This window comes from Chaetodon auriga, chromosome 12 (assembly GCF_051107435.1).
Source record: "Chaetodon auriga isolate fChaAug3 chromosome 12, fChaAug3.hap1, whole genome shotgun sequence".
Lineage (NCBI taxonomy): Eukaryota > Metazoa > Chordata > Actinopteri > Chaetodontiformes > Chaetodontidae > Chaetodon > Chaetodon auriga.
This window is the reverse complement of record NC_135085.1, coordinates 15375434-15396411: the sequence shown is the minus strand read 5'-3', so window position 1 is coordinate 15396411 and position 20978 is coordinate 15375434. Positions and strand designations below refer to the sequence as shown.

General features: G+C 42.4%; 1 protein-coding gene across 1 annotated transcript in view; it reads left to right on the top strand.

Annotated features, from left to right (window-relative positions):
• The window catches only part of cdh2 (cadherin 2, type 1, N-cadherin (neuronal)), a 59438-nt gene that overhangs the window by 32111 nt on the left and 6349 nt on the right, over nucleotides 1–20978 (top strand). The window contains exons 3-14 of the mRNA XM_076744114.1: nucleotides 4072–4292; nucleotides 7399–7566; nucleotides 8772–8927; nucleotides 10023–10167; nucleotides 10511–10683; nucleotides 12108–12245; nucleotides 12728–12913; nucleotides 14337–14590; nucleotides 15355–15497; nucleotides 16563–16796; nucleotides 17660–17893; nucleotides 18183–18322. Of these exons, the coding sequence (XP_076600229.1) occupies nucleotides 4072–4292; nucleotides 7399–7566; nucleotides 8772–8927; nucleotides 10023–10167; nucleotides 10511–10683; nucleotides 12108–12245; nucleotides 12728–12913; nucleotides 14337–14590; nucleotides 15355–15497; nucleotides 16563–16796; nucleotides 17660–17893; nucleotides 18183–18322 (2192 nt within the window). The remainder of the gene's footprint in view (nucleotides 1–4071; nucleotides 4293–7398; nucleotides 7567–8771; nucleotides 8928–10022; nucleotides 10168–10510; nucleotides 10684–12107; nucleotides 12246–12727; nucleotides 12914–14336; nucleotides 14591–15354; nucleotides 15498–16562; nucleotides 16797–17659; nucleotides 17894–18182; nucleotides 18323–20978) is intronic.

Sequence of the window (20978 nt, the reverse complement as noted above, 5' to 3'; positions counted from 1 at the left end):
ACTGATGAAACACCTATGCTGAGTATTTCTCAACTGTCAGTGACCTCACTTCCAAGAAATGAGTGATGGTATATTGGGATGATCTCACATGAGAGGTTTGAGTTTTGTCACATTTACAGCACATTAACGGGACTTTCAGCCTGTTCACTTGCAGCCAGTGTATTTGGCAGGCGGGCCTAAAAGCTGAGATTGTGGAACATTTTCCTTGCCTCCGTGCAGTCACGGAGTCTGCATTCCATGTTCCAAATTAAATGTATCTCTCTCTGCCTCTCCCTATCTCTCTCTAACTATTTGTGTCTGTCTGAGTTAGAGTTATCACGTGATTGAACAGACAATAGAGAGGCACTCTGGCACTACGGAGAGGTTAGCTGGGGTTTTTGTGTTGCTTGTCAGTGAGGGGGGCATCTAAGCTGTGAATAGGATCATTGAGCCGGAGGTAATTTTGGGCCCCGGTGCAGGGCATTAGTTGGACCGGCCTTTCTGCTGACAGGCCTGTTTCTCCCTCTCTCTCTCTCTCTCCTCCCCTCTTTTTTTAACCCCCAACCCCCAGTCCCCCTCTTGCTGCATCGGCATTTCTATCCAAACCAAAGGGCTTTATCATTGGGCCCATGACGACATGTCTGATAGGGCGTGGCAGCCAAGATCTCTTTTAGCCCTGTACCTTGGGGAGCCAATACATCTAGATATAGATAAGTTGCAGCAGCCAGGGTTTAAGCGGTACCACACTGGACATTTCTGTGGTTTTATAAGCCACCAGAGTGTGTCTGATAAATGAATAGACACATGTTGGACATTCTCATTCATTATCATTGGAAATGGTTGTGCCTGCTGGGAGCTGTGCAGTGATTGCCGAGGGGACTGACTGTTGAAGGGCCTCTCAGAGGTGCCCTGATGGCCAAATTTCAGACAACGTTAAAGAGCTGGAGCTCAGCTCAACAAGAGGCTTGGGCTAAAAGAACTCACAGGGGAAGCGCTGCTGTCAAGTGCACTGCTACACACTGCACACGCTCACAAAAATGAACGGTCAAGGGACAGACAGACAATTGGTAGAATATAAATGCGTTTAGTGATGAGTAATAAGGAGCGATAAGGAGTGACTTAATAGTGCAAATGTACTTTTTTTTTTTTTTTTTTTTTTTTTTTAAATGTCTTGAACCAGCTGAGCCAGATGGACATCTGTAGTCCATAGATTACCTTTTTGAGGCCAGACGGGTCTGTGTTACATTACTGGTTTCCTGTTACTACTTACTGACATAGCGCTGACTGGAATACCCCTAAATTCAGCGAGGGGAAGAGGAACTGGATAAAATAGTACTGCTGGAAGAATGCAGAAGTAGTTCCTTTTAACCTTTAATGAACACTACTCAAACTCATACCCGAGGGCATCGTTCTTTCAGCTGCAACTAATTTATCTAACCAATAATGATTGTTTTCATTAGCAATTTGTTATTTAATGTACAATGATATAAAACAGAAAAAAGCAGCAAATGTTCATATACAAGAAGCTAAAATCATCGAATGCTTGGCATTTAGTTCTAATGGATTGATCACAACAGTTAAAGCTCTACTAACAGATATTGAAAAACACTATATACAATTAGCATCTCAGTCAGAATAGTTTGAGAACCTCCAGGAGAGTTTCTTGAATCTATGGACTGACTTCTGCTGTATTGTGAGTTATTTTGACAGTCCCTTACTCTGTATTCTACATCTGTCTGAGTATCTGCTGACTTGGGCTGGCTGGTGATTGCCTGAAGGCTTTGAGTTTACAGGCGGCTGGCTTTAAGGCAAAACCTTCAGAGACAGAAGGTCATATATCTGATGTCAGCTTTGCCAGGTTCAAAGAGAAAAAAACCTAATTGGTCAAGGGTAATTTAACAAAGGCAGCCAGGAAAGAGCTGGTCAATATCAAGTGTATTCCAGGATAGAAGGAAGATCTTGTCATCTTCTATCTTCATTATTAGGACTGCTGGCTCTCCTGCAATGTGGTTTCACCTTGTATGCTGCTGAGCAATATTTAGATGAATTGCGATTCTTCAGGTTAAAAAAAAAAAAGCCCAATTTGCAGTGCTGTTTTCTTGTTTTGTCAGTGTTTAAATCTTTACGCAGTAGCTGTAATAGAATGTAGCATATGGTCCTCGCAGAAGATTTGTTCTCTGTGTTTGGGTTTTGATAAAATAGAACAAGATTGCATTTTCATTCATCAAGATGAATACATTGTGAGTGCACTGCATGCCAGTTTCCAAACTTTCCTTTGGTGGCTTTATTTTTTTGACTCTCTCTCTCTCTCCCTCTCTCCACTTTACTTCCCTTTCCTGCTGCTTTGTTGCTTTCAGCCATTCTGCCTTTAGTTGCTCACTGAGAAAACGGACATATTTGTAAGTACTGGGACCAAGAGCACCTTCCTGAAAGCATCTGCCTTGTCTGCTATTACAAGCAACAAGAAAAGTGGAAGTGGAAGAAGTGTAAATTCACCCGTCATCACTGAGAGACTTATTAGTGCAACCCCACTTCCAATATATTTCATGTTTTACTCATCAACTTAATTGATTTTTGTGAATATGTGCTTATATTCTGAATTTATGGCAGTAATGCATTCACAAACAATATGGGACAGGAGCAACTAAAGACTGGGAAAGTTGTTCATTGGTAACAGGTGATAGTATCATGATTGGGTATGAAAGGGGCATCCTGGAACGGCTCAGTCGTTCACAAGGGAGGATGGAGCGAGGTTCACCACTTTGTGAACACATGGGCTCAGGAACACTTCATAAAGCTGTTGTTGATTGTTGAACACAATTCATGCACTAATGATTGCATTGTTTTATTACATTTTTACACAGTGACCCAAATTTTTCTTTTGAATCAGGATTATAGTCGGGTGTGGCGCACTTACGGAGAATTGATTGCACATGTTTGGTTGATACTATAAAATTAAGCCCGGGGTCTAAATTTATAACTTCCTCTGGACCCCAAACTGATCGTCTGCATCCTCTCCCAAAGCCCAGAGGAACTTGATGTGCGAGTGCAGATAATACTCTGAAGACATCAGTGGGTCCCCAAGGTAGTAGCACAAAGGAAGATTAGGCACCATCCTTCAAGGCTTTTGTTAAGTAATTCCACATCTCCTTTAATAATTCAAAGCGGCACCAGCAGAGCCTCCACACAAACGGTATATGGTATTGTTGTGATCTCTGTGGCCAGGAGGAATTTTTATATTCCCCTTTATACCATTTTGTGTGCTATGAGTGTGTGTGTGTGTGGGGGGGGGGCACGCACAACAGGATCACTCAATGAAGCTCTTAGGTGTTGAGGTGTGCATTTGTGTGTGTGTACGTGTAGGAGCTATGTGAAGGCTGTGCTGTACTGTCACTCACTTGTAACATGAACTGGTGTTGTACCTCTGCCACTGAGGCACCAGTGGGACTCAAGCCCCCATGAGCCACCTGTCTGCAGTGTATGTATGCATGCGTGAGTTTTGGTGTGTTTCTCTGTGTGAACATGGTGATGAAATAAACATCACGCGGACTTACTTCTGTCTCTTGAGGAGCTGAGGATCTGTAGTCATCCGCGGAAGGCATCCCTGTATGTCATGGGGGACAAAGCTAGCATGCGATGGACTTAGCCGGAAATACAGCAAGGCTTTCGTAGCAGAATTAAGCATGTTTATACATGCTGTGTGTGTTTTTCAAACCTGAACATAGCGGGCCATTTAGACAGTCTAATTTACACATGGGCTTTTAAACGTAATGTTTTGGTTTTGTGGCTCTTCTTTAATCGCCCTTAAGGGGCACACTTCCCTTTTTTCTGTAGTTTTCTCTCCCTCCAACTCTCTCCTCCACTGCACCTGTTTTGAGCAATACCTTTGGGGCACAGCTTGAAGTGAATAATGCATGAGTGCGAAGGAGAATCAGAAAACCTTTGTGGACCTTCTGTCTGTATGTCTGTATGTCTGTGTGTCTGTCCTCTACATCCGTTGTCTCTATATGTTTTTTCCAAGGTTTCTCTCTCACTGTCGGGCTATTTTAATTATATATTTTTTTTTAATTTGTCTGTCTCTGTCTCTTGCAGTGAGGTTTGTTGACTGTGGCCGAGGTGGTCTGGTGCGGTTTGAATGCAGTAACCCGTCTGACTTCCGGATAGAGGCCAACGGAGAAGTTTATGCTGCCAGGAGTATTCAGCTCTCCACGCTCCCTGCGTTACCGTTGTTGATCAAGGCCAGTGACACCACCACTCAGCAGCAATGGGTGACTCAAGTCAGGCTGGTGCCCTCCACACACTCCAGCCAGCAGGTGAATATATGTTAAGCGCTTCCATAACATTTTCTGACTGATTTTTCGATTGTCTGACTGATGTTGCTGCCATGGAAAGGTGGAACGATCAATTCTCCCCTCACAACAAATAACTTACGCTTACTCGGCATACTGCACATTCACAGATGACTAGTTCCGTAAATTGTAGCAGGTGTTCCGAGAGACTGGATGGATGCTTGCTAATTAAAACTTAATGTGTCAATTTACTAGGAGCACAAACATATACTCAACACGGTCAGTGGGTAGCAAGAGCAGATGCAAAATAGCTCCTCATAAAGTTGATTTCAGTGAGCATGCCTTGTGATTGTGAGGTTATTGCCTTATCATCCAAAAGGGGACACACCTCTTTCAGTGCTTTGGACGACAGGAAGCATCTGTCTGAGCTGTAGAGCGCTGCACTAACCGTTCCACTGGACGTGTTGTGCAGTCATCTGCAATTAGTTAGAATGACCATGTGCTCATATGTCAACATTGTGGTTGGCTGAGGATCAGAGGAAGCGCACAAAAAAAGCACTGCACATGTCCCAGTCTTGTAACCAGGAAATGAAAAGGCTGTGTTAATGTAGAGGTTTTAACTTCAGTGCCAGTGGATTATGTGATCCTGCTGAATTAGATAATATCTGTTGCTTTAAACTTACAGGACTGACACTACACACACACACACACACACACACACACACACACACACACACACACACACACAAGCACGCACACACACACACACAAGCACACACATGCAATTCTCAATTCTGTCCCTTTCTGTAGGGTTATAAATGGGCCACATGCACATTTTTAATAATCACTGCTTTGAGATCTTCAGTCATTAGCCTTCTGGTGCATTAATGAGCATCCCCAAATGCAATAATCATGTTTGTTTTACAAAGACCAATGACCATTTCTTTTTTATTTCTCTAATACACTTAAGCAAATGGCCACGAGTGGCCATTTCTACATGTGCAGCACAGCAGATAATCTCAGGAAAGATGGGCAATATTTTATGCAGGTGCAGATTAAAAGATAATAGTGACAGTTATGTGTAGTTACCATCAGTACTGCAGGCCCAATGGTCTGCTGAGCTGAGATTAAACTTGTACCCGGTAATGATTTCATGGCTTCTCAAAACACCATCGTTAGCCACTGACACTCATTTACCATAGGGACTCCTGCAGGTATGTGATTTTAATGATACCATCAGTCACTGTTGTAGGTTGGTCAAAGGCAAATGCATACTTGTCCCAAACAGGTAAACATAGACTTTCAGCAGATTCTTTTTAGTTTTTAAATAAAAGTCAGCACCTCACATTTACTGTGCGTGCGTATACAAATTATCAGCTGTATCATCAGCAGCCACATTCTGATGTGTATCTGCAGAGAGCTCTTGGGTTTGCCCTAATTTGTCCGTAATGAAATCAGGGATTGACTTTCCCGTATCATGCACGTTTATGAGGTCATGAGCGGTTGTCTTCCCCACAGCATAATTATTGTCATGAATCATCACGCATCTCTTAATCACATCAGCGATTACATTTTTTATTAGTCCATGAATGCAGCAGCCTTTGGGAAACATTTTAATCAATGACAACCAAACAATATCCTCATTAACATCAGAGGGTCCCACTATCTCCACCTCCATTAGAACCTGAGCTCCACCGCAGTTCGTGACGGGAAAACATTTCGGCATCTGAAAGAGAGAATTTTCCTAAAAGGGCAAATGCACACAAATGTCTAATCCTTCCCACACACTCACAAACACTCAGGGCATCACTCAGCCTAACACTCTCCCGGACTCTGAAGTAGACTCCTATTCAGAAGATGGAGGAGGTTCAGAGAGTGTGGATAGGTGCAGACCTCCAGCACACCAGAGATAGATGTGTGTTGGGCTGAACAAACCCACCATGCCATTCATCATTCCAGACACAGGTTGCAAATAATTACTGCTCTCACTCGCACCCATTTTAATGGGGTAATAGATATTTCTGAAGCATGCTCCTTCGCTATCTGTCCGCCTGCCTCTCTGCATTTCCAATGTGTGAAAGCAGTATAATCGGATTTCAAACATGATTAGTGAAAGCTCTCCGACAGCTCCCCAGATGTTAGAGGAGGGGGAGCGTGGGATGTGGGTCACGTTATAAGGTGGCAAAGTGGTAATTAATTTCTGTTTGCATAGGACACTTTGTAGTAGTTTGTAGGACTTGACTGCCTCACAACCAATCAACTTTCAGATGATTACAGGCTACAGTAGTAGAAAATACTTCAAGGGACGAAAGTGTTCCATTGAAATCCCAGCCATCACTCATTGACATTGACAGATTTCACATATTGTTTTTCTGTTTTCCTTCCTGCCTTGTTTTGTTCAAGGTTATTTTAACTTTTTCTGGCACTACTTCAGTCTCCTCAGTCTCTGGAGCAGCATAGGCAATTTGAGCCATCTGTGTCTTTAGTGTCTGGCTTGCAGGTACCATCCTCCCTTGTTTCAAATCTCATTCATTACAGGCGAGGGAGGATGGCAGATCCATTATGGAAGCTGGTCTGTCTGTGTGGGTGCATTTTATCAGGACATAAGAAGAGGTCTGCCATTTAAAGCAAACCAGTGCTGGCGGTGTGCGGCAGTAGCAGAACAGTAGCCACACCAAAGCTTTTCGAGGCATATCATCACATGTTGTACTATAGATATTTTTAGCTACAAAGACAGTCAAAGAAGAAGGGATGGTGTGATTGAACACACATTTTGAATAGGCATTAAGTGACATTTGGAAGAGCTCCTTGGGTTTTGCAGAAAGTGCTGTTCCTTTTATCACCACATCAGTTTGCTTTTTGTATAACCAGAAGGGAAGGGTCATTGGTCAGCATATAGTGCCATTCTTTGCAATGAGGTGTCACTTCAGTATGTGGCAGCCATGCTGTTAGTTATGTTATTTATGTGCAAAATTAAACAGCAATCCATCCATTAGTTGCTACGTATTTCAGTCTGCGATGGACTGACCAGCCAACATTGCCATCCATAGAGTCATGCCACTAGCATGGCTAAAAATGTTGCACAGATCTCATCATCCAGGTCTTGAACTAAATCATATCCTTTTCACAGGTCCAGGAAGTTGCTGTCCCTCCAGTCATGTCCAAGGATTTGAAGGAAATAGTGTTTCCATCACGAAACACAGACAGCCAACTCAAACGCATGAAGAGAGACTGGGTCATCCCCCCAATCAATGTCCCAGAGAACTCACGAGGCCCATTCCCGCAAGAGCTTGTCCGGGTAACGTCGCTCACCCAACCACATACGTGCACAGACACATACACAGATATACGCACATACACACACACACACCACCCTCACAACTTCAAAGAAAATGCTTTTGCCTGATATGACAACCTTGTAGGTCCCTGTTGCCCTGAGCTCCCACTCACAGGGTCACAGACATGAGCCTTATGCCTTCAACAAAATGCTTCATATTTACAGCACTTTGCTAAAGGTCAGGGCTATTTTTTCTGTTGTATTATTTATCTTTTGTTTCAAGGGGCAGTTGGTACCAATGTAACCTGGCATTATTTAGAAGTAGAGAGAAATCTGAAGTGCTCACCATCACAATTGTTCCTCGGTTGCCTGTTGAGATATTACACTCCTTTTATCTTGGCTCAAGGACACACATGGCCCGATTCATTTGCATCAATTCTCTGGTCAGGGCTGAGTGTGGGTGGCTGACAGAGGACTAGCAATGCTTGGGACAGCTCAGAAGTAGATCCTTTTTCAGCTTATTCAACTCTCTTCCTTACTGAGTGTTAAGTCCTGTATATGCTATTTGTATGTATTATATTTAATCATGCCATATTAGACGGGATGTTTCTGGGCTTTAGTGGATGATATCAGGATGAGGAAGTATTCTTTGTGCTCAGCATGGATCCAGGCTGTAGGCACAGAGGGTCTCGGCTTACATGGCAAATAGAATAGACAGCCCAGCCAAGACAGAAATTCAATACTACACTCACGCACACACTCTTTATAAGCACTGTTTTACATACAGTGCGACCTATTGTTAAACTAATTCAGTGATTGGTGCAGGAAAGATAAGTCAATAAATCAGTCAGTATACAGGAAGTTGTATAGCAATTCGTGAGGACGAATAAAGATTTTCTGTTTCTCATATTACTAGAAATTTAATAGTTTTGGATTTGACTAGTGATCAGAAAAAGGATCTGAAAGCATTGCAGTTGGCTCTACAAACTTGCGATGGACATTTATATTTTTTACTGTTTTAAGAACTGATCAATTAATATGAAAAGCTAAAAGAATAATAATCTTAAGTAGCCATAACTGTGATGCATTCTGTTATTGTTGAAGGAATGTTTTGATTAAGTTATGTGTCGTTTAAAAACGGAACGTCAGCCCCAAAAACCCAGTGCTAGCCATTATATAGTTAGCATTGTTTTGAAGCTTTCATTAACACTTCTTTATACCCACAGATCCGGTCGGACCACGACAAAAACCGGTCCCTCAGATACAGTGTGACAGGCCCTGGCGCCGACCAGCCCCCCACCGGCATCTTCATCATTGACCCGATCTCTGGAGAGCTGTCTGTCAACAAGCCCCTGGATCGAGAGCACATCCCCAGCTTCCATGTAAGTCAGACACAATAGTTAATTAAAAAAAAGAAAACCCTCTTTAATGATATCATATGTAGTGTCATGTGCAAATGGTTTCTCAAGCTTGATTTCTGTCTAGCTGAGCTGTACATTCCTATTAGTTGACAAGCGCCCAGTGGTCACATGTAGCCTCAGACTGAGTGAAGTCCAGGGTCCCCCTGGCAAACCTGACTTATCCGTCTGAGAATTTCAAAGATTTAACACGATGTTTTTGAACTGCGTGTGTGCTCCATACATTATGATGACCTCCAGCTCCTTCAGAGCTGCTATATATTCATCAGTGGTTCTCCCATTACAACGAAATGGTCTTGAAATTCATACGCGGTAACATAAACTAGTAGACAACAAGCAAGGTTGTAGGTGAAATGAAATTCTAGACTTCAACATATTCATTTACTAGAGTCTACTTAACGTGAAAATCATGAAAGACTTTCACAACAAAAGACTTTCACAGATGTTCACACTGGTTCAATTCATGCTATATGCAAACATAAAGTGAACGCACTTGACACACATAGTATAATTCATTAATTAACTTACACTAGAATGAGATTGCAAGGTACTCCAGGCATATGATATAATACTGTTCATAGCCTCCAGATTCGCAGTATATGCTGCATTAACTATATTTATTCTAGAGCATGAATGGGTGGAATCAAAATATAGATATGTGAGTGAGTTGAAATCTTGTGTAAGGCACTAACCTTGTGGTGGTGTGTATGTAGGTAGCAGTGTAGGCAACAGTAGCATCTGTTTCATGAGCCGACCATAAAAATGCAGCTAAAAGGCTTGTGTTGTTGGCGACTCTGGTGGATATCTGATTTGTTTGTGGGAAAGGTGTTTTTTATAAAAACTTTTATCTCCTCTTTGTCAGAAGGATTTTCAGAACTGTTTGCTCTTCCACATACAGTGAACTGTTTTCAGTGATGGCTCATCAGCTTAATTATGGCAGCACTTTAGTGGGCGACATTGAGGGACTGGTTTGTCCCAGCAGAGGCTTGTTTTTGAACGGTGGAGAATCACCCGAGCTTGAGCCGTTCCACAGTCCAGATGTGTTTGTGTTTCCTCCAGTTGAGAGCTCATGCGGTGGACCTGAACGGCAACCAGGTAGAAAACCCCATTGACATCGTGATCAATGTGATCGACATGAACGACAACAGACCCGAGTTCACTCATCAGATCTGGAACGGCACTGTTCCAGAGGGTTCCAAGCCAGGTAATATACCACAGCTTCACACTGTATGAGCAACCGATCGGCTGTAGTCTGAGCCTCCGGCTTCACATGCCGCTGTGATGTTAGCAGATCAAACAGCATTGATGGCATTCCTGGGGTGGCCACTTTGTTAATTTTGCTTCTACTGTATTAAAGTGGTCGCTGGTATTTTAAGATCACAAGAAAGAACAGTGGATGTCTGTAGTACAAAGCCATAAATCTAGTGGTGTTCAACATAGCACTATTCACTCAACTTCTAATGTCTTTGATTGCCAGTAAAAGAAGAAATAAATAGAGAGATGTCATAAAGTTATTTGCATCGTGTCTGTGTCTTTCTATCCCATAGGAACTTTTGTTATGACAGTAACATCTGTTGACAAAGATGACCCCAAAACCGCTAACGGGATGCTGCGTTACAAGATCCTGTCTCAGAACCCAGAGAGTCCGACCTCCAATATGTTCACCATCAACAATAAAACAGGAGGCATCATTACAGTGGCGGCAGGCCTGGACAGAGAGGTGTGTGATACGTCTTCTTTTATTCCTTCTCGCTTATCTTTACCTTCTGGTGCATCAGTTTCTAACTCAGTTTTCTTTGTCTTGATTTAATACGCCTTAATGTCGCTGCCATTCCACTATTTATGAAGACTCTGTGCATGCAGATTGAATAAATGAAATCATTGTGTTGGCACTTAAGTGAGACTTGCATCAGCAAGGCCATCCATTCTGATACTTTAATTTTTGTCTCGCATTTGCTGTCTGTTGTAGATGTATAACAACATATTCATTTTCCATGTTTATATAAATGGGCTATGCATTTTTAAAAATATGATGTCAAAACACAACTTGAGTATATTTGCTAATATCCAGACTGTCTGAGAACTAATGAGCTGAAGTAAATTTTGCTGATTACCAACTAAATAAGAAAGTGGGAATAGATTTGGCTGTTTCACACTTATTTACTCTTACAAGGAGGCAGCGTGCATCAGCGAGCAGCTAAATGTTTCCCGTCCTTCATTCTCGCCCTCTCTGTCTTTGTTTCTGTAAAGCAGAGGCTTTGCCCGCATTTTCTTTCTCTCCCTTTCCTGTGCTGTAAATGCTACCACTCTGTCATTTAATTGGATCTCATGGCTGTTTGAGAAAATAAATAAAATAATATAGAAAGCTGGAGCCATTTGGTGCAATTCTAGTGAGGGCAATCTGGCTAGGTGGCTGCTCAATCACTTCCGCCCTGGGGCCGCCGTTTTATGTCCGCCAGTTGCCACCATGAAAGTAATTTGCCCAACTCTCATTACCTAGCAACTGGTCCGTCACCTGAGTGGCTTTTAATGTGAAAAGAGTCATTTGTTAGCTTCATGATGGGGTATATAGCAGAGGTGCAAGTTTCACACATGCACGCGTAAACTCATGTCCCCCTAGAGAATAAATCAGATTTATATAAAAAGCCACCATTAGTCATCATAATTAAGAAGCTAGCCAGTTCCGATTTGTTTCATTTTAGCTGAACACATTAATACTGATGTACAGTGAGTTACCAGCTTATTAGGGGCACTTGTGAAGTCTTTTTCAATGTAAAACAATAGTCCAGAAATAAATCCAGTGTTAATATGTTCCATCTTTGCTGTGGATGCAACTCTTTGGTCATTTTGGAGGCTGTAGTTTGTGGCAGTGTTGTGTTGAACTGCAGTCTATTGAATGTTTTTTGTCATGTTTTGTCCTCATTTACAAACCTGAGGTGGCAGAATTTTAGGAGACATCTTTGAATATAATGGAGTTCAAAACAACATCACTGCATTCTTTAAAATAACCACAGAGTTAAAGTTAGGATAGATAAGAGAGTAAGCCCATATTCTCCAAACCTGGTTATAGAATTGATAACATTGTTCAAAGATCAAAGACCTTTGCTTTAATCCTGTTATGGCTTCTTTTCCTTTTCCCTCCAGAAAGTGCCTCAGTACACGCTGATCATCCAGGCCACTGACATGGAGGGCAATCCCATGTACGGCCTGTCCAACACAGCCACTGCTGTCATCAGAGTCACCGACATTAATGACAATCCACCGGAGTTTACTGCTGAGACGGTAAGAAACAAACTCATATCTGAGACATCAGCACAGCAAACTTAGCCAGAGGATAGCAGCACAAGGGCCCCCATTTCACCCCATTGTGGATATATATGCACTCAACCGTCAGTTCTGCTCACTTACCTAGTTCTGCTTGCCCAGCATTTCCGAAGCCATACAGATATACAAGTAGCCAGCCATGCGTAAAGTGTTATATCCCCCTCCAAATGTTGACACATGCAACTACGGGGGTGTCTGCCCGAGTGAAAGAGGCACTTACTGTGCTCGCGAATCACTGAAATTTGTAATGCTACCGTTGTGCTATCAGGGGAGGACAGGGAATGAGATGACCATGACGACATGATAAGTTACCTCAGATGTCTATTTACCCAAGATTGGTCCTGCTGTGCTGTGAGAGGCAGGGCTTGGTGTATTTTCTGCTGCCAAAGCAGTATCACTAACAGCTCGCTGCTCTGTGCGTTCATGGTTTATTCATGCAGTTTTTCGGTGAGGTGCCTGAAAACCGTGTGAATGTCATTGTGGCCAATCTGACGGTGACTGACAAGGACCAGCCCAACACGCCGGCCTGGAACGCTGTCTACAAAATCACCGGGGGTGACCCCACTGGCAGGTTCTCTGTACCCACTGATCCAACCACTAACGAGGGCCTGGTGACGGTTGTCAAGGTAAGGCCTCCTCTTCAGACTCCACCCCTTTAATCCCTTGGAGGTGCAGAGTAGATGTATGCTCACTATACTCAGATGTGGGGGGGTGGAATTGATATTAAGATTAATGTGAAATAGATGAGATTAATTAGATTAATATTTGTCAGTTTGAATATTGGGGGAGTTTGTGATTATAATACACACTGAATTTGATATAATAATCCAACTGTCCAGTCCTTTGAAGGATTGAGGCATTTTGTGTGGTACTCATAGGATACTAGTGCTGATAAAATAAAAAATCACTGCAGCAGATTTGTCACATATGTTGATTTTTTTTTTTTTTACAATTAATGTACTGATTGCTTGACTAATTAAATGTATTTATAGATTATCAGACAGAAACAAAAAAAAAATCCAGGGGTTGACATGTTAAAGTGAAGACACTTATTTCCAACATGGTCCCAAGATGCTTAAGACAAAGAAAACCACGAAGAAGCATCCAGCATAAAAACGAAACAACACGATCCTGAAAAACAAAAGCACATCACCACAATTTGAGAAATAAGCCCCTTTCATATTTAAAAACATCTGTAACTGAGGGCTGTCCCACAACATGGCACCAGTGTGGAGAAAAAAGAACGTCTGACTGCATTATGCACTCAAGGCACTTTACACAAACATGCAATGGGCCTGGTATCATAGCTGTGCTGAGTATGGACCATTGTTATCTGAGGAGCACACCCATTGATAGTACTGCAGATATGACGCAGCTTCTGTTGTTCTACTCTGAGCTGTACTGGCAGCAGTCCTACCCAGCTGAATTCATCACGACCAACATGAGTCTGAGGGGATGCGTTTAGCAAATACTGAATAATATTATTTTGCATCACCTGCAGTTTGTTCCTAATTTTAGCTGTCAAACCACTGTGCCAAGCAGAACATGCATAATCGAAATGGCACTGCATCAATAATGACACAAGAAGTTTCTTAACAATAAAGCCTTGTTCTGCCGTAAAGGAACTGGAGTTTGTTGGCACACTTGGATAATGTTTTAGCAGCAACAGATTCACAGCAGAGTTTGAACAGGCCGCAGTAATAATGGGTTTAGTAGGGTGTATAAATTCAAATTCGTAACACATAATTAAAAGACAATTTTAAATTTCAGAGCACATTTCAGATTTTTATTGATGGGCAGCTTTCTTGCTGCTGTGTATCTTTCAACTGACCACAAAAGGATACAGTCTCTTTATCTCGTCTCGCTGTCCATTGTGAGCTTTCACAATAAGGTTTTTCAGGCAAGAGGAAGAAAAAGCTTTCATTCTTTTAGCTGCTCTCTCACCAGTCTTAGATTACCAAAAATGTAATGTGATTTCCTTTTGTTTATTTATCCTGCATTTTGATGGGTGGCTCACTCTCTGTATACTCTCTTTTTGCTGTTCTCCAGCCTATTGACTATGAAATCAGTAGGACATATGTGCTGACAGTGGAAGCGAGGAATGAGGTGCCCCTGGCCAGAGGCATCCACTCTCCCCGTCAGTCCACCGCCACCGTCTCCATCAGAGTGATAGATGTCAACGAGAGCCCCTACTTTGAGCCCAACCCCAAACTCATTAAACTGGAAGAGGGAATGATGCCTGAGTCCACGCTGACCACCTTCACTGCACAGGACCCTGATCGCTTCATGCAGCAGAACATCAGGTAGATTTTACAGTAAAGAGGAAATAGGAGGAGGTTGAGTGCTTTCTGACTGTCTAGTTCACAGATATGGATAATTTGAAGAATTCCTCCTGCCTTTTAAGTTAGCTTCAATGTCTGTTAAACATCCAGCATACATGTTTAATGCATGCATGTTTTAGCACACATTTAGCAAAAGTAATCAAAACAGCAATGTGAACGCCAGTTGTTTTAAGATGACTTGCCACCATGGCAACTTTCTGCATCGTTCCTGCTCAAATAGCACTGCAGCCAGCATGCCGCCATCTCATTCTTGATGAACAACCCCTATTTTTTCCACTTGCATCATCAGAAGTCTTGCCTCACAGCTGTTTGGCCGTGGAAGAGTTTATCTGCCTGAAAACACTCCATGTGAAATAAGCTAGCTTTGTAATTCCACGGTTTGTCCTACAAATTAGTTTGAGCTACTGATAACAACAAGCCAGTTTGGTCTCCCCTGTGAGGCTGCTCTCAAAAGTTGGAATAATTATGTAAAATGCATGACGCCTAAAATATTTATTCGGTGTAAACAAATAAAAACAAAAGCATATTTAGAAGAAAGGGATGCTATACTGGAAAGGGAGAGTAAATTCACCAAGATTTCCATCTCGGAGAAAACAACAAACCTTTTTGCTCGCTGCTTCAGAATAAAAAAAGAACTTGCAGATAACACCTGACCTAAAATTCAGCTTCAAATGAATAGTAAGGATTCTGAATCACTGTTTAAAACTCTGCTTTTCTTCCCTCAGATACTCCAAACTCTTAGATCCAGCCAACTGGCTAAGGATTGACCCAAACACTGGTCGTATCACAACAATTGCCATTTTGGACCGAGAGTCACCCTTTGTGAAGAACAGTTTGTACAATGCGACATTCCTGGCTTCTGACAATGGTATGTAACCATTCAAGTGGTACTGCAGTTGCCAAAAATACCTTGCTGAGCTCCTGTGATGCACTGGTTACATGGTCTAGGTGTTTTAGCTAGGCTGTTACGCAAGCACTCTAGTCCAGGCCATTATTGTTAGAGCATTCAGGAGGAGATAATGCTGCGTTTTCAAAAGGAAGCCTAGCGGATGTCTAGTGTACCTCCACCCCTCAAAGGTCAATTTTCCACCTAGCATCACTTTGACTGCCTCTGTGATGTTTTTCACCTGAAGTCTGTTGGGGGAAAAAAAAAAAAGAAATCTCGGTTACAGCCGCAAAGACATCCACCGTGCTTGAAGGTCAACCTTGTACCAGGCACTTGGCATGTCTGGAACGCTGACCACCTTAGTTGAAGGTTAATGTGCTAGCAGTCCCAGAACCATCCAGCATGTGGATATATTCACCTCTTCCCTGCACTGGTGGGATTTACCTCTGTTCAGGTTTACCCTGTTCTGCGGAGCATAGCTTAGGCCAATAGGCTTAAAAACTCTACCAATAAAGAGGTTTCTCAGCATTAATGGGTCAGGATTGGATGACTAGCTCCTTTGAGCGTGGCCTGAATGGTAAAAAAGCCTCTTAGCTGAGTGAATACATAGAGGAGCCTGAGAGGAGCGACAGTGGGCTCTGTTTGTCTGCTTTAGTATTCCTATCCCGTGTCCTTCGTCAGGAAGACGTTCTCCAGGCGCACGCAAACACACACACACACACACACAGAACCCAAATGTTCTGATACCTCTCTCTTTCGGTCTACCTCCTCACTTGAGATTAGATTCTCAGATCAGTATGCAGTTTGGATGGGTCTTCTCCCACTCGAGTAAATAGCTGTTTAGAGTGTCTTATTACAGCATGAGACCCAAAGAATAAACTCCATACTTTGCGTTTCTCTGCTGACTACACAATGACTGCAAAATGAGAGATAGCATTTCAATACTATATATTCCGATCCATATGTAAATTTGTAAAAAAAAAAAATCACTTTTCCCATAAATATGTATGTGCTGAGTGTGTGCGTGTTTTTTTATAACTCATGTAGGTGTACCTCCAGCAAGTGGCACAGGTACTCTCCAGATCTACTTGCTGGATATCAACGACAACGCTCCCAAAGTGTTCCCTCAGGAGGCAGAGATATGTGAAAAGCCAGAGCCAAATGCCATCAACATCACTGCGCTTGATGGAGACCTGAACCCCAACGCTGGGCCATTTGCCTTTGAGTTGGCCCACCGGCCTTCTGATGTTCGGAGAAACTGGACCATTACGAGAATCAGTGGTAAGGCACAGATCACACACACAATTTCACACCAGTAACCTCAGATTCATATTATATACTAATACATAATTTACTAATCCTCCTTTGGCTTTGATTCAGATTTTTGGCCTTCCTCTCTGTTTGTCATTGGAAAATGAAAGGAGAAAAGATGACCTTTTTTAACATTTTTCGGTTCGTGGTGTTTAATAATTAGAAGGAAAACTGTAAAATATATTACATTCAGCAGTCTGTTTGGTAATTAAAGCTTGAGACTTTGATCTCTGATCCTTTTGAACAACACTTGTGCAAATGTGTAAATAACACACTGCAGAGGGGTCAGGCAGGGCCGGGACAGACACTGTAATATTAGATTAACAATACCAAACAGTCATTAATTGTTTATGCTAATTTGAAGGAAAAAATCATGAGTTGGAGAACTAATTTGTTGTTTGTTAGCTAATAGACAGCGTGAGTCAAAAAGTAGTGAATATATCTTAATAGGATAATGGCATTTGGATTATCGCTACTGGGAATTTCGCCTAAGCAGCATTATCAAAAGGTATTCAGCAGATTTATAAGCTCCAAATCTAAATCCTGACCATGTTTTGGATTAGATATGCTGATGCAACTTCCAGGTATGAATTTATGCTGCTTATTTGTGGTAATAGGAGTGTAATCGCACTGTGAACACGGCCTATACGAGCAACTATTCAGAGTTTTGATTTAATCCCCCCTGAAAGGCTCCTCTGATAAAGAAACATGATTTATTGTGTTTTTAAATACACGGAGCAACTTAATTTCTGGTCTCACTAGCTCATATTTATTTGCTCTGACGAGGAGCCGCCGTGTATCACTCACACACTCTCCCTGTCTTTCCTCCTCAGGTGACTATGCTCAGGTGAGCCTGAGGATAGGCTTCCTTGAAAGTGGTATCTATGAGATCCCCATCATAATCACAGACTCAGGCAACCTGCCCATGTCCAACACCTCCTATCTGCGGATTAAAGTGTGCCAGTGTGACATCAATGGAGACTGCACTGACCAGCAACACATCATGGCGGCCGGCCTGGGCACTGGTGCCATCATCGCCATCCTCCTCTGCATCATCATCCTCCTCAGTGAGTGTCTCAGTGCCTCCCTCAAACAGCACATCGCACAAACACACACGGATTATAATGACAGCTAAATATTATCCGAGATACCACTAGATTACTCTGGGATTACCAAAAAGATAGCCTTGATCAGGCCCACATCCAGGCTCTAAAACACTGGATCCGATTACACTTGTATGAAAATATGTGAGTTGTTATGTTTTTGTAATGTGAGATCTCGCTCTCTCTCTCTCTCGCTCTCTCTCTCTCTTGCTCTCTCTCTCTCTCTCTCTCTCTCTCTCTGCTTGTCCATCAGTTCTTGTGCTGCTGTTTGTGGTGTGGATGAAGCGTCGTGATAAAGAACGCCAGGCCAAGCAGCTCCTCATCGACCCAGAGGATGATGTCAGAGACAACATTCTCAAGTATGATGAGGAAGGTGGTGGAGAAGAGGATCAGGTAAGAACGATTTGGTAAACACAAAGCGTAGACTCTCATTTCAAAGGCCTTGAGAACCTACTTCTCAATCTGCCTCTTACTACAAGCGATGATGTCCTGCATTAACACACATTGTTTTGCAGAAGTGAGAACACTTTGGGCTATTTTACACTGAAAATTCTGTCTATGCTGCTTTTTTCTGATAAATTAGCTCTGGTTCTTGAACCAGCTCCATTCAGGATTCTTAGAACTGTGGTGCTATCTAGCAAACCAGCCCGCGTTTCCTCCAGTTTTGAGTGGAACCATTGTAATCAACGATGCGACATCAATGCGTCTATAAATAATATCTTTCTTTACATGCTTTAATTGTTACTTAATTAGACAAGAATAGTTACAGTTCTGTAGGAGTAACTGTGGCCGTGTCAATGCAGAAACTAAAAATTGGCCTTTAGCCTCTGTTTCGTTTTGAAAAAAGTTCCTCAGCTGCTTTTGTTTTGATAACATTAACATTTCAGGACTTTGGCTTGTTTTATTACATAGTGTCCACATGCTTCTTAAGTTAGTTTCTTGAGTATTGTTTTACTTTCAGCAGGGAGATTTGGTTATCATATTGGTAGAATTTTAGAAAATTGTCTCCCGACTCTCAGCCCTGCATACCAAGCTGAAGCTGCACAGTGTTTTTGAAAGGGTGACATAAGGCGAGTGTGTGGTCTTTGTTAGGGAGAAACATTCAGGTCACATCTACAGTATGCAGCAGCAGTTTCTGTATAACTGAAACAACTTAAGGACAAAGAGGACCACCTCGAATCTTTCTGCAAGCGTACAAACTCCTGCAGTGCGTTCTGTCTCCTGCTCTGCTCCAGGACGTTTCACAGTCATTCACAATCAGGACTAAGACTGGAAATAGTACCTTTTTTCCTAAAAAGGGGCTCGGAATTGAACTGTGGAATCAGTAAGGCAAACACATTTTGATCCAATCAGTTCTGGGAATATTGGAAGTCATTCCTCGGCTGGAACTGGTTCCCACTTACCATCCTGACACACACAAACACACACATACGATGGAAATGCAGTGCCACAGGCGTCAATAAAGTCACATCTCTTTATCCCCCTGCACCGATCACGCACACACAGACACAAATTCAATTGTCCTAATGACCCCTTGTTAGCAGAAGGGAACCATTTCATAAAAAAAAAGGAAGTAATATACTGAATGGGCTATTTTCTTGCTACTGGCTGAAGTGCTCCGGTGGTTTAGGTATAGCAGAAATGAGCAGGAGACCCTGGTCTGACCCAGCACAGTGCCAAATTAGCCTCGAAGACTTGTAATTGGTAAGCTGATATCATTTGGAGATAGACATCTCTTGTGGCACAATAATGAAGCTCTGTCTAAGGTAACAATATGACTGGAAAACCGCTCCACATCAGCCAGCGATGAGGCAGGAGGGAGCGCACCCACTTGTGTATTCTTTTCCTCACTTTCACACACTCATCCATAACAAAATGCACAAACTTGTGGTCCAGAACATGTTGAAAAGGAAACACGATACAACGCCCCTCAAAGGCAAACGAGCGGCTACAGCAATTTATTGAGGGGAAAACAAGCTTCCATTTTGAGTGGCACAGAGGAGGGCAGGACGCCAGCAGAAAATGGTCTTGTCTGTGGAATCGAGAGAGTCAGTGTTGGGTAAAAAATGGCCCTTACTTTCCCAGCAATGTGGTCTTTATAATGCCCACCTCTGTTCTCCCTATCTCCCGCTGGGGAGGAAATTGAAGTGTCAGACCATTGGGCGCTTTCAGAGTATATGATTTTGGTTGCTGCTGCCTTTGCCCTGGTTTGTATTGGTTTGTGAAGCACTCATTTCATCAAAGGCAGACAGCTGATCAGGCCGCGCTCCCCGGACATGGAAAAAAGAATGCAGAAATGATAGCAAATTGAGAAGTTGTTGTGCACAGGTGAAAAAAATAAAATGACATAAGACAACGGTGAGTCGTCTGCTTCTCCAAATGACCTCCAAAGAATTTGATGCACATTAACCAGAGACAGTGTGGCGGTGGAGGCATGCTTTGAGAAGTGTTTTGATTTGTTTTCCCATCTCTTGCAGTAAGTGAGACAAAACAAATCAGACCTGTTTACACAGAGAGTGCCTCATTTATTTGTCACCAGAGATAAAACCAAGTTTGGAATGTTACTGGAACTGTAACTTCTTAAGTGTTATCTCAGGATAATTACAGTTTATTGCAGATTGGTGCTTATTTTTGCACTTCTGGCCAGTATTTCAGTTATGGTAACAATGTACAAAATGAAGCAATTGCTCCCTGATTTGATTTGGGATCAGCATCACCATTTTTAAGTCCAATAGGACAAGAAACACGAATGGTCATATTTAATAGTTCAAAATATTGAGAAATACATTTCTTTGCCTTCTTGGAGAGAGTTTGATGAAATGATTAGATATGAAGCTTAACTTAGTTAAACTTAGCACAAACAAAACAAACACAATGCAGCAGTCAGTAGCAGCCCTTTAATAAATTAATGAAACGAGCTCTTGACCACATGACCACATTTATCACTCAGTTTGGTGGTCAGCTCAGCTGTGGGAGTTGAACTGTGGTGAGAAAACGCTGCTGCACACCTGGCTCGACCGAGCAGACTGCTGACGCAGCCTGCGTTCAG